This window comes from Onychostruthus taczanowskii, unplaced genomic scaffold (assembly GCF_017590055.1).
Source record: "Onychostruthus taczanowskii isolate IOZ18803 unplaced genomic scaffold, ASM1759005v1 scaffold38, whole genome shotgun sequence".
NCBI lineage: Eukaryota > Metazoa > Chordata > Aves > Passeriformes > Passeridae > Onychostruthus > Onychostruthus taczanowskii.
In genome coordinates this window covers 3,614,964-3,627,420 of record NW_024501237.1, presented here as the reverse complement: position 1 = coordinate 3,627,420, position 12,457 = coordinate 3,614,964, and the positions used below count along the sequence as shown (strand labels likewise).

General features: G+C 37.3%; 1 protein-coding gene across 1 annotated transcript in view; it reads right to left on the bottom strand.

Moving 5' to 3' along the window:
* Nucleotides 1–12,457, bottom strand: part of LOC121339899 (hedgehog interacting protein) — a 69,030-nt gene that overhangs the window by 46,882 nt on the left and 9,691 nt on the right. The window contains exons 3-4 of the mRNA XM_041412117.1: nucleotides 7,334–7,490; nucleotides 6,310–6,511 (exon numbers count right to left, since the gene is read on the bottom strand). Of these exons, the coding sequence (XP_041268051.1) occupies nucleotides 6,310–6,511; nucleotides 7,334–7,490 (359 nt within the window). The remainder of the gene's footprint in view (nucleotides 1–6,309; nucleotides 6,512–7,333; nucleotides 7,491–12,457) is intronic.

The window sequence follows — 12,457 nt, the reverse complement described above, 5'->3', positions numbered from 1 at the left end:
GGTCATTAAGTGCAACCATTAACCCAGCACCACCATGTTCACCACTAAACCACATCCCTAGCGCCACATCCACCTGCCTGCTGAACACCTCCAGGGGTGAAGATTCCACCACTTCCCTGGGCAGTCTGCTCCAATATCTTGACACAAACATGAAGGCACAGTAGATGTTCCACTACTAATCATGCATTCCAGCAAAAAGATGCCTGTGGTGACCAGATGCTCATTTGATCTTGAGAAACTCTGGAATAATTGGCTCAGAGCAGCACAGTTAACATGTTTAATGCCTGACAGTCTACCCTCATACTCTTATACTGGACATATGAATTGCTGTGTTCCACAGCAGTCTTCATGGCATCACAGAAAATTCCTGCCTGAATCACTGGATCACTCATTAACAAGATTCTGCAAGAATGAAAGCACTTGTGCTCTGATTAAAAACTACCAAAACACAGTAAGAGATACTCATGTAAAGGCTATTACTGGTAAATTTGCTGAGCATACACTTAAAATAATTGTCAGATATTTCAAAGGAGTTTTTTTTCCCTGCAAAGAGAACTGACTGTTAAAATATTTGTAAGGAATTAAGCAGGAATGTAGCATTTTAAAAACTTTGGGAATTAAAACCTCACATAAAGTAGTCTTACTTATTATTAGTTTGAAAGCAAGATGAACTAAGAAGGTGACTATGGCTTAATATTTAGGGGAAGTTTCTGCTTAAGTGTTTCTGACAAGGAAAACCATAGCCTTAGATCAGAAGAAGGTGACAGAGGTTTACTTTAACTCAATGGTGATCTCTGATACCACTTAACTGAGATTTTCTGTCCCTTTTCCCTTCCCTCCCCTGCCACGACCTTTCCTTCCTCAGAGACTTTGCCTTTTATCATGGTATTCCATGAGATGCATGAGAAATATTTTATTACTATCTAAAAAAAATTATAAATAACTGAATCTCTACACATGTGCAAGTGGTAATTGCACAGTGGCAAATTTAAGGACACCCATTTTGCAGGGATTTCTGCTCTCAGCACTGTGTGAGGCAAAGTGCAGCAGAGTGCAGCCGTTCTTGCTGGCTGCACAATTTATGACCCTGTAGCCAGCAGATACACACCAGCGCTGCACCTTAGCTTAGTCACAATCACAAAAAAAAAGAAAACAAAACAAACCAAACAACAAAAAAAGAAGCAATAAACTGAAAATAACCTAAGGATCAGAGATGACAAGCAAATAAACATGAAGCCCTGCTGCAATTCTGTATCTAAAAAGCTCATTCTGTCGCTGGATTTATAAGTAGAAAACGACCTTCTAACTACAGGCACTTGATTTTACCATTGGCAGCAGTAAGAAGTAAACTTGGCTACTTTGTACAGTTCTGAGGTCCTTATTTTTAAAAGGATTTGGGGAAGCTGAGTGATTATAGGGAAGGACCACAAAAATGATTTAAGGATGAACAGTTGCAGCCCTAGAGCTACTTAGCTTTTCAGAAAGTATCCTGAAAGGTGATTATAGCATATAATTCCCAAGATAAGTGGTAAGTTCCTAATTTTTTTGTAGTTGCCAAACCGTACCTTGATGCCTTCCCTTCTGAACAATATATTTTAGACCAATATATTTTAGACCAATACAGGTTTTTGGGCTCAGGAGAGAAGAAAGTAAGTGAAAATTGATGTAATAGGTTGTGCTACATTTTATGGTGATTGCTGCTAACCTAAAGGTTCCCAAATCTTAAGAAATAATACAGTTTATAAGATAAACTACAATCACAGGAGTATGAAAAGTTGGAGAACTGCTACAGCATTGACTATTTTTCTGTAAGTTAGATACAATCTTGAGTACCAGGTGACTGGACTGATCTTGTAATAACAGCATATTCAGCATTGTTACATCTCAGGAAATCATTAAATCCAAGTGTTTGGAATGTTTTAACACTTTTTTTTTCCCCTGCTGAGAGCATAATGAGATAAAATTTATTTGCATTATACTTTTGGAGCCTTTAATTTTTTTGCCTAAATTTTGACAAGAGATTCAGGCACATCAGGTCTAAACTTTCTAGATAATTGATTAAGGTCTCCTTAAATGCCACTTAAAGTGTTACCATTATTAGTTCAATAACTTCTCATTTCAATTTTCTGCCTCTTTTCTACTTGGCAATAGTTTAAAACAGAAAGAAAATAACAGCAGTGAAAATCAGACAAAGAAAAAATGAGTTCTAATATTTTCATTAAAAATTTGTCTTTGCTACGTAACTTTGAAGGAAGCACTGTAAAATGTTGCTCTGCAACTAACAGCTCTCTTCACCACAACACAATGGAGCAGTAAATCACCAAAACAGAGAAAGCAGACTTTTAGTTTGGGTGTAATATCAGGGCTTTTTGGTAAAAGGTTCATTCTTTTCTTCTGTATACACTCAGGATAGTTCACAATATTAATGGGTACCTTAATATATTACAAGATGGAATCAGTATTTTCTCCACTACACTGGGCTAGATATTCCTAAATATTGAGCCATGTGCATGGTCTAGATTTGAGTTACAGGTCCTTGTCTCACTCATGTCCTCGCTCAACTTTGAGGCAAGACCAAGGTACATGGGTTTTTCTTGTCACCACATTCATGACGAGGGGAGGAGGTGACAGGAGTGGGTTGGCCAAGTGTCCACACACTACAATACTTATGTAGCCAGGGTGACATAAAATGCATTGGAGAAGGCCACAGATGTTGAATTAGCAAATCCTTGATTAATAACCATTAATGGCTTCCAACAACTAAGTTAAAAAATAGAAGATCAAAAAAGCATTCCTGCTAACTGTGCTGTCAAAGAGTTTTAAAAATTGGGAGACGTGCAAAGAAAAATTGGTTCTTAAGCTTTTTTAAATTTTTTTTTAAATCTTCAGGAATCCTGCATCTAATGTTCTCTTGAGTAGGGCCACCAAGAAGCCTAAGTCACTATCATCCATTCATGGAATATATCTCTGTTATGAAATGCTTCTCCACACTTGTGCTAATTCCTTCTGAGATACTGGCAGCAGATAAAATTATTGCTGCTCCTTTTTAATTTGAACTCCTTCAAATTAAATCATGTAATTGTCAGTAATTGTACTGCAGCAACAATTTTCAAGCAGAGAACCTCAGTGACTTCAATGAACATTAAAGCTAATGGACCAATAAAACTTAGGCAAGGAGTTGTACCACTCTTCTCACTTACTTTCTATTTATATCTACAGACCTTCCCAGGAGTGATGGACAAGAAGCAAGCCCAGACAATCCTATTGATGTGCTCAGGGCAGCAGAGCCCATGAAGAAGCCCTACAAAGTTGCTTAGAGCAATGTTAGGGGCTTCAAATGAATTTCATCAACACAGGGACCAGGGACCATTAGAGAAACAAAAAGGCATCTTTTTAGGACGGAAACATGACTTATTGTTATACAATGCAATTGCCTCTCTTCCTCTGTTTTTGTATATTGTCTTTCTCCTTATCTGACTGCCAGTGCTGTAGTGAGTGAAATACATTAGTGAGATCAAAACTCATCTCCAGGATTATTTTTATGAAGGAAATATATCAATTCAGTTTCTTGGTTATATCAGCCTCAGGATAGTTTTAAGTTGATTCTTTGGAACAGATTTGCTACTTTGTGACAATGTAATGATTTTATCACTGCTAAATTTCCTCTTGACATTAAAAAAAAGAAGACAAAATCAACCACCACTGTATTATTCCATCTATTGGTATTATAAATATCTTAATAGGATAGCTGTCCAAAATTCTTTTCATAGGCATCAGTTTATATTACCTTTGATTCAACCACAGCTGCATTATTGGTATGGTCATTATCATTATTCTAATTATTTACTGAGTACAATATATGTCTCTAAAATCTGAAAAAGTATTTTTGCTGTTTTGACTGTCACTGGAGTTAAGTATTTGTTTGTATTTCAGGTACAAAAAGAAAATAGCAGATGAGGCTGTTTTCAGACACTTGAGTGTAAGAGAGAAAATTTTTACACTTCTTTTTAGAGAAAAAAAAATTGTTTGCTTTTTCTTGCCATTATTGCTCTGAGGCTGGAAAACAGATAAGTGGTTTTTGTTTTCTTCAGAGTGTGTACATCCAAATTCTGGCACTATACATGGTTCCTAAGTGAGCACAGAGGACACATTCCATGATGTTTGCACCGTGCCAGTGGATGCGGTGTTTTACACAGAGGTTTGTTGAGGTTTTTTGTAACTGCTGACTGTTCTGCACTGCCTGCTGGAAAATCATCTGTCCACAGAGTACTACTGATTTCTACTATTGAAGTGTGTAACAGGTAAGTAAAACCAAGTACTCTACCAAGTAGTGACAGTGCTGCCATTGCCACAGTGATCTCCCATCCTTATGGGTAAGGGACTATGGACCATGATTACTGGAACTAGACTGCAGAGGATAAATGTAAAAATGTTTAAGAACCCTTGTTTTAAAACAATCATTTAGGTTATATGGGGTTTGGGGTTTTTGATTTATTTATTATTTTATGTAATGCACTCATTCCACAAATTCTTTACTCTTTCTGTTTAAGAGCTGGAGTCCTGCTCCTAGGCACATTCCCTTTCTCCTTCCCTGCAAAGTACATAAAGCCTCCATTCTTGCCAGCCTCCATTAAACACTGCAACACAATTATCCTCAGTCACTGGACTGTTATCTCAGGGAATTGAATTAGACTTTCTAGCTTAGAAACATCAAATTATTTACACAAAATGTTATAGTTGAAACAGATCCAGTGTAGATCATTACATGATGATTTTTTAAAAAGATCAGGTCATGGATTTAAAACAGAACTGAAAGTTGTATCTGATCCTGAGGGTACCTGTTGGGAGTCATATCAAGCAGGTTAGTGCCTGTTCAGAAGCATGAAAAATCAGTTTTCCATTTAGCCTTGTCTGCAAGTTGCAGCTGTAAAAGTTTCTTCAAGAAAGGTTTCTCTGGGATCAATAACAGTTCTGTGGAAATTTCACTGTCAGTTTTGCACAAGTACAAGTGATCAGAACTTTTGGTTAAGAAATATGAAACAGCCTTAGATGGCTGTTCAAAAACACCCCTGATTAGTCCATTCTGTTTGGATATCTTGAACATAGTGGTTATCTTCAGGGGCAGAAAGGGAAGCATTCAGCAAAATACATAATCATATAAAGTAGTTTTTTTTCCTGAAAAAGGTGCAATATGTTTCATCACTCTATTTTTCAATACACACTAAAAACCTCTGAGATTTTCACTCAGAAAAGTCTATCCTAATTGGCCTCTTGCCCTTACAGCTGAAATAAAATTATCAGTTAACATGTGCTATGCATTTCAAATAGATCTAGTTTGTCACAATTATCATTTAAGATCCCTCTGTCAAGAGTGTGTCAATGTAACTTTCATCCTTGAAGGTTTTTTGATACCTAGTCCTGACTGTTCTAGGCATAACCTGATTACAACTTTTATATCTGATTACAACAATTATATCTGAATTTTACTTGCATTACCACTCTGAATTGTGACAAGAAATCAACATGGAACAACACTTGACAGCATTCCAGAAGTAAAATATCTTCCAACAGACTTAAGAGTTTTCCATTGGTACTTACCCCATAACTAGATGTAATTTCTCACCTCCGCCTTCCAGCACAGTCCCACCAGTGCCCATTCCCCACTCACTGCCCCAACCACAAAAGTGTTCCCAGTGGACAGGAAGGAAGCTGTTCATCCCACCAACCCTCATGTCTGAATTTAGAGAGTCAGTCACTTTTACGTGCCCCTCCAACCCATGCAGTTTTAAAGCAGCCTCCCACCCAGGGAAGCTTGTGCTACATTTGGGATTGAGCCAAGAGGGAATGAGCACTCCTGCTCCTCTCCAGGGCATCACTGAGCATTCCCAGGCCCCCTCCTGTGTCCAGCTCCCTGGGCATCACAGAGCATCTGGAGGGCAGGGGAGGCCCTAAGCCAAACTTGCTCCCCCTGGCACCACAGCAAAACTCATCTGAATTCAATGGGATGGAAATGAGCCCAAAGGATGAAAATACAAAGATAGTGTCATGGAATGCTGGTGCTGAATAGTTTCATTTTGAATTTAAAGTGAGGAAAAAATGAAGGGAAGAAAATAGTTTGATAAGAGTTACAACATGCTGTTTTCCCCTCCCACTATGAGTTTTCACTTCTTTGCCAGAAAGAACTGTGGTGTCTCTCGTTGTTACTCTTTTTTGTTATTTAAATTTAATTAATAACTAAGAAATATTCCTCCCATTTCTCCCATATACATGCTAAAATATAAAAAGGTAGAGGTAAGTATAAAATCCAACCTTTATTCCACTTTGAACAAGCTTGTGTATATCCAAAAAAGGTTCCTTGAGTATGTCTCCTTCGGGAGTGAAAATCTTCACGTATCCTTCTTTCTCAAGGATAAAGAGGCGATGGGATCCATCCCCACAATGTACTGCTCCGACAGGCTGCCTTAGTCCACTCACAACCTCCTGAATACAGAAGCAGTTGTGCTTGTGTTTTCTAAAGAAATTTAAAGAAATAGTGAGACATTTATTCTTTTTCGTAACCATGACACAACAGTGTCCCTAAAAGATAAAATTATTGTTGCGCAATGACATTAAAAACAGGTTTATAATAAAACATTTTTAATATATTAATGTGTATAAATTATTCCCTTGAATGTATGCAAGCACATAATACAAAAAATCAGCTTTAACTTCACTTGAGGAACATTTGGTCTGCATACAAAAAAGAGAACATTAAATAAACTTAGATCCAAAATGTAGAGCAATGGGAGGGGAAAAAAGTTGGCGAAAGAAGAGAATAACTTAGAAATACAGAATTTTGACTATAAAATAAACACAGTAAATTTCATCACTTGGATAAAATTTGGATTCTAATATCCAATTTAAAATAATGACAATATGGAATAATCTAATTTAATTATTTTCAGAAAAAAACCACCACAAATGAAATAAATTGAAGATCACAACATAAACATTTTACTAATAAACTTATTGTAGGTTTTTAGTAATATTAAATTTCGGTACAGATTACTTCCCAGAACAATGAATGATCCATGGGCTGGACAATAACCAAGATCCACAGGGTGGATCAGAGCAGGATTCTAACACCTTTTCAGCAAGGCAAATATCAAATGGTACTGAAGTGCTGAAGCTGGTGTAACTTTCTCTTTTGACGTACTCTAGCAGCAGCAAAAGAAATTCACATCTGGAAAACACAGCTGCTCAGCATAAGCACACACGGAGCTGTTTCACTGTGAAAACCACAGGCTTTGCTAGGGTTTTTTTTTCAGATTAAACAGCATTTATCTTTATGAACCTGCTGATCTCTTCCTCTTTGTCGTATTCTTCCATGTGGTCCAGGGAGTTAGAAGCTGGCCCTCGCACTTGTTTTCTTGGAAAATCTGGAAAGCACACACCACCATCTTTTCTTGCATAGTAATAGCAAAACTCATCAGCTGTAGTTTGGAGGAAACCTTAAAAACGCAAAAGAGCATACAAATATTTAGTGTGTTGTCATGTCTGCAGTTTTTTGTCATCATACTCGTCTTTAAATAGATCATAGTGGAAAAAGACATTTTAAACAAAGGGCTATCTGCAAAAAGAGAGTCTGCTCTGAGTAAACACAAATGTATAAACACAAACTGAGCATTGCCTTTCACAGTTTATTCATCTGTATTTGTATTAAACCTCATTTTCAATGTGCTTAAGTTTCATTCAAAATGACACAATCATTCACTCACTAAAAAATTAAGAGACAAAGTTCAGAGTTGAGGCTGTGACACACTTCCCCCTAATTTTAACCCTATCAATCAAGTGTAGTATCTGTTGTAAAATAGCCTGAGCAGCTTCTGTTTAACTTTTTTAAAATAACTGATTAGTTCTAGTCAAAATCTCAGTGAAGACTCTGATAAAAGACATGCAGTAAAAAGTTCTGTGGAATGGTGTCAGCAATGGACATTGGTTGGAGAGGTGAGAAGTGGGAAGTAGTGCTGAAAACTGTACCACGTTGACATCCAGCTGGCCTCTGGTTGACTCCCAGCATTAAAGTAGCTGAGCAGTGTCCCTTGGTGAAGTCTACTTCCTCAGCCCCATCTCCTGAAAAGGGGATATGTCTCATGCTGCAATGGATGAAAGGTGGTCCTTAGGTTTTAGGTGAAAATGGGAAGGACTTTGAAGACCCAAAGAAACACAAAGTTGATATAATGGGAGCCTTTGAAGAAAAACCTGCCACTATTGCTATTACTTTCTTGCATTATGTTTAAGGACATTAAAAAAAAAATCTATTTCGTTCACAAACCTATTTCTAGTCATTTCAATCTAGGTTTTAATCAGGAGTATTAAATTTAAGAGGACAGAGTCTAGCTAGTTACACACGTACTATTTTACCAGAACATTGTCGAGATGATATGTTACCTTTGTTCCTGTTTGCATTACTGGCAACTGTCTTAGGATGTACTAGAGTCCAGGACATAACTCATAGGATACATAGAATTAGCACTTAATTGGAATTAGAGGCCTAATTTATGCACGGCTTTACCACTTGTGAATAATGCAGTAATCCATAGATCTTGGCTATAAAACCTCTGGCTTACAACATACAATAAGAACTGATCAGGGACAGCTGGGTTTCGTTGGAAAATGCCAATTTCTTACAAGCAAAGCTTTTTCAGAAACATTATCAGTTTTGACAAAATGTTACTTAACATGATGTTTCTGGTCCAAGCTCAAACTTCTGGTCTAAATGAAAAAGACAGAACCAGACAGCAAACCTTGTATCACTATACTCCAATGTCTTGTAATTAGGGTGTTTCATTAGGAAGAGGAATATTCAGGTCAATGCTCCTCATCTGTCAGGCAAGAGTTTGACCCTAAGTCTCCCATTTCCCAAGTAAATGTCCTAACAACGACTTTATTAGCTATCCTGGGGTGGTCTCTCTGTGGCTTTCTTCATGGAAAATTTCGAAAGAGTTCAATTTCTTCCTTATGTGGAATAGGAAAATTTTTTGGATCCCAGAATTCTTGTGGAGTGAAAAGCCTTTCCCACCCAACTATACTTCTTTTCATATATATCTTCCTTTAAAAATATTGGAAAAAATGACAGGACAAAGCCTGCCTTTGATTTCTATAAAATAATATCTGGAAACACATGGTAGTGTGTTGTGGTGTAAAAGTTTAATTACCATGATTTGGAGCTTCAGTAAATTTCATCTCTGAAGAGCTGCTTTTAATTTATAGTAGTTATTTGGAGGAAATGGGAGATGTAATTTCAAGTGGAACAACTGAAGAGGAACTCTGATATAATCACAGAGTAGTATTCCAAGGCTTGTAAATATAATGCCAAAATCAAAGGTAATCTAAAATCTTACTGTTGAATTATTTGACTTAAGAATACAGGGGTATGTCTTTAATAATTTATTTCTCTAGGCACACTGGATCATTTGAAAAAATGCAATAGCAGATTAGAGGTGTATGATCACTAAGAATTTCTAGAATTTTCCAAGTATACAATTTACTAATCACTAAAGATAAACTTCTCTTGGCTTGAGTGTTATCTTTAGTCAGGGAAACCCAGAGCAGGTTGTGATCATGTTGTTCACTCATGTCCATTTCAAATAACAATCAGATGCAAACTCACTTGAGCAGCGCAATGCCTTTTCTTGTATGTAAGACTAATCCCTTTGCCTCATGAAATATTTTATCACGCACTAAAGTGCATGCTGCACTGAAGTTGCCTTTTGCTGTTTAGCAAACCCTTCAGCAGATTCTGGAAAGGATAAGGCTTATGGACCATTTTCATTAGAAATGCTTGTAAAAAAGTGGAGCTAGAATTAAACTATGAAAAATGTTGCATTACTGGAAGGAATGTGACCTCTGTAAATACAGTTTCACCTGTGCATTAAGGGCAGAATTTTGCTATTTTGTTCTATAAAAAACATAGTAATTTAGGAAAAATGTCTTATATATGCTCCATTTAACATACTAACAGCTTCACTGAGGACATTTAGAGAAACATTTGCTTCTGCACTCCTATCTGCTTGTAGCCATTTATTATCTTCTTTCTCATGCTTAGATTGTAAGGTCTTTAGTGTACAGTTTGCCATTTTGTTCAGAGTTTGTACAGTGTCCAGAAGAATGGTCCCTGACAAGTGCCCCTAAGCACTAGAATTGTTTGGAGAAAAAGAAAAAAAAAAGTAATAGGGACTGCAACCCTTGGTCCTGTGTGAATTTCTGTACTAACTAATTTATTTAAAAAAACTCATACTTATTATTACAAATTTCCTACCAGCTGTGTATTCCTTGACAGAGCGGTGCCTGTGTTAACAAAGAAAATTGAAATCACAAAGGATGATTAAACATCATGTTTAAGTGTCAGATTTTGCACAGGCTTGCATTTCTATGCTAAACTTTCTGTCTTGCAAACAAGAATCCAACGACAGGCTTTTCAGTTAAGGCAGCTACAGTGAAGGCTTTCTGTGTTCGCCTTTATAAAACACTGTGGGAATAAATTGCAAGATTAAAAGCCTTTTCAAAGGAAAACTGCTCCCAGCTGATCCCCACCTCCTCTCTCCACTTGTATTTGCAGCCAGTTGTTCCTCACACTGTATCTCCCTTCCTGTCCTATCTTCACCAAATTTCACTTTGCAGGATTCCCTGATTTCCCATTCCCTTTCCTTTTCTCTTTGACACACAACTCCACTGCCATGGTAGCACGTCTCAGTCTTTGCAGCAAGTCAAAGACTTGGCACTGCACGCAGGATTGAGCGTCATCCGCTCATCTGAGTAAACCTGCAGAGCCTTTGAGGGCATCTGGAAATCAGGCTCACCTGCTTTATTTCTGCTGTGACCTTGAGCACAGAGTTCAACATTGTGTCAAAGCAGCCTTTACCTTTTGGGGATTTCTTTTCTGATTTGTACCTTTGACTGCTAGATGTGAATTTGTTCACAAAAACCCCACATTCTCCTCTCTTCTCAACTGCCAGTAAAAACCAAACCAAAGACCAAATGATTTCAGACAGATTGTTTTAAAATGTACTAAGTCCACTGGTAGCTAACATAATTTCCAGCTGGTTTTCAAGAGACTGGTGACCCTTTTCTCCTGCTCAGACACTGCAGGTTCCTGCACACAGGCAGGGCCAGGGTTGATCCCCTTCATGCTCTTGTTACCAGCAGCAAATTTACCACCCACTACTATTTTTCTGCAGGTTGACTATGTTGACTGTGACTATTAATCAGTCATGTTAGAACTTCTGGAAGTACTCAGTGAGTTGTAGAATGTCTTAGAATTCCAGTGTCTTGGGCTAGAATTCCAACATTTTGGAACACCCTGTTTGGTGCTTGAAAAATCCTATCAGACATCTGTTCTGGTAATGTCTGGATTCAGATCTGGGCCTGGATCTGATTTCACACACAATCATCTGGAACCCATTCTTCAAATGAAAATAATAGAGGTCAGATAGCTCAAAAACTCTCCCATGTCCTTGGATGGCACCATGGCTGTGGCACAGGTTTGTTCCTTAGAATATGCCACTTCCAATGGCATGGATCAAGTTTCTGATTATGTCTAAAGGCAGAATCAGCTGTGGCTTTCTTTACTAGCTATATTAGTAATAAATATTAGACAGTCTTCCCTTACGGAAAGGGAAAACTTAAAATTCGTATTGACTGAAGACACTTCATTAAATCACTTAACTCCAGTGTCTCCATCAATAATCCCTTAAACCGAGGCTTGTAGTAAAGATTAAATGAGAAATAATCAGAACAGTTATCTGGAATGAAGCAGAGAAGCTCTAATCTCAAAGTCTTTGTGAAACATTACACCCTCCTGCTCATCCACACAATCCTAACAGCTTCTGATATAATTTTGCTTGAATAAAGAATAAGGTCCACCTTTTCCTCAATATTTCTTAAGAAGTCAGTAGAAGTTCTGATAAAGTCATAACTGGTGGGCAAACTTCTGTCTTCAAAAGAGTTAACGATCTGCTAGAGTTTTCATCTTTGCAGGAGACAAAACATAAATGAATTTTTGAAGCTAAGTAATGAAAAAAACTGATGCATAATTTCTCAGCCTTCTTGGTTAAGATGTACTGCTAACATTTCAATCCCAGAAAAGATGCTTGCTGTCTTAAAATGTTAATAATATTTCTCATTTGCACAGGGATAAAATTATTTTTGTAGTCAGCAATTTCCTTAAACTCTGTTGTATTGGTGTTCAGAAACAATTAGCACTCCCTAATGGAGGAAGAGTAATTATTCGACACTTTAACAAATGCACAGTGAATCATTGCCAGAGACCTTGGGTTTGGGGGCCTGCTAATTTTCAACTCTTTGTAAAATCCTCCAGGCTAAGCTGAAAACATAGCTTCCACATTTTCTACTTTTTTTCTTTCTTTTTCAATAAATATTATTACAGATATACAAGTCTCACAAGGAAACCAGAACC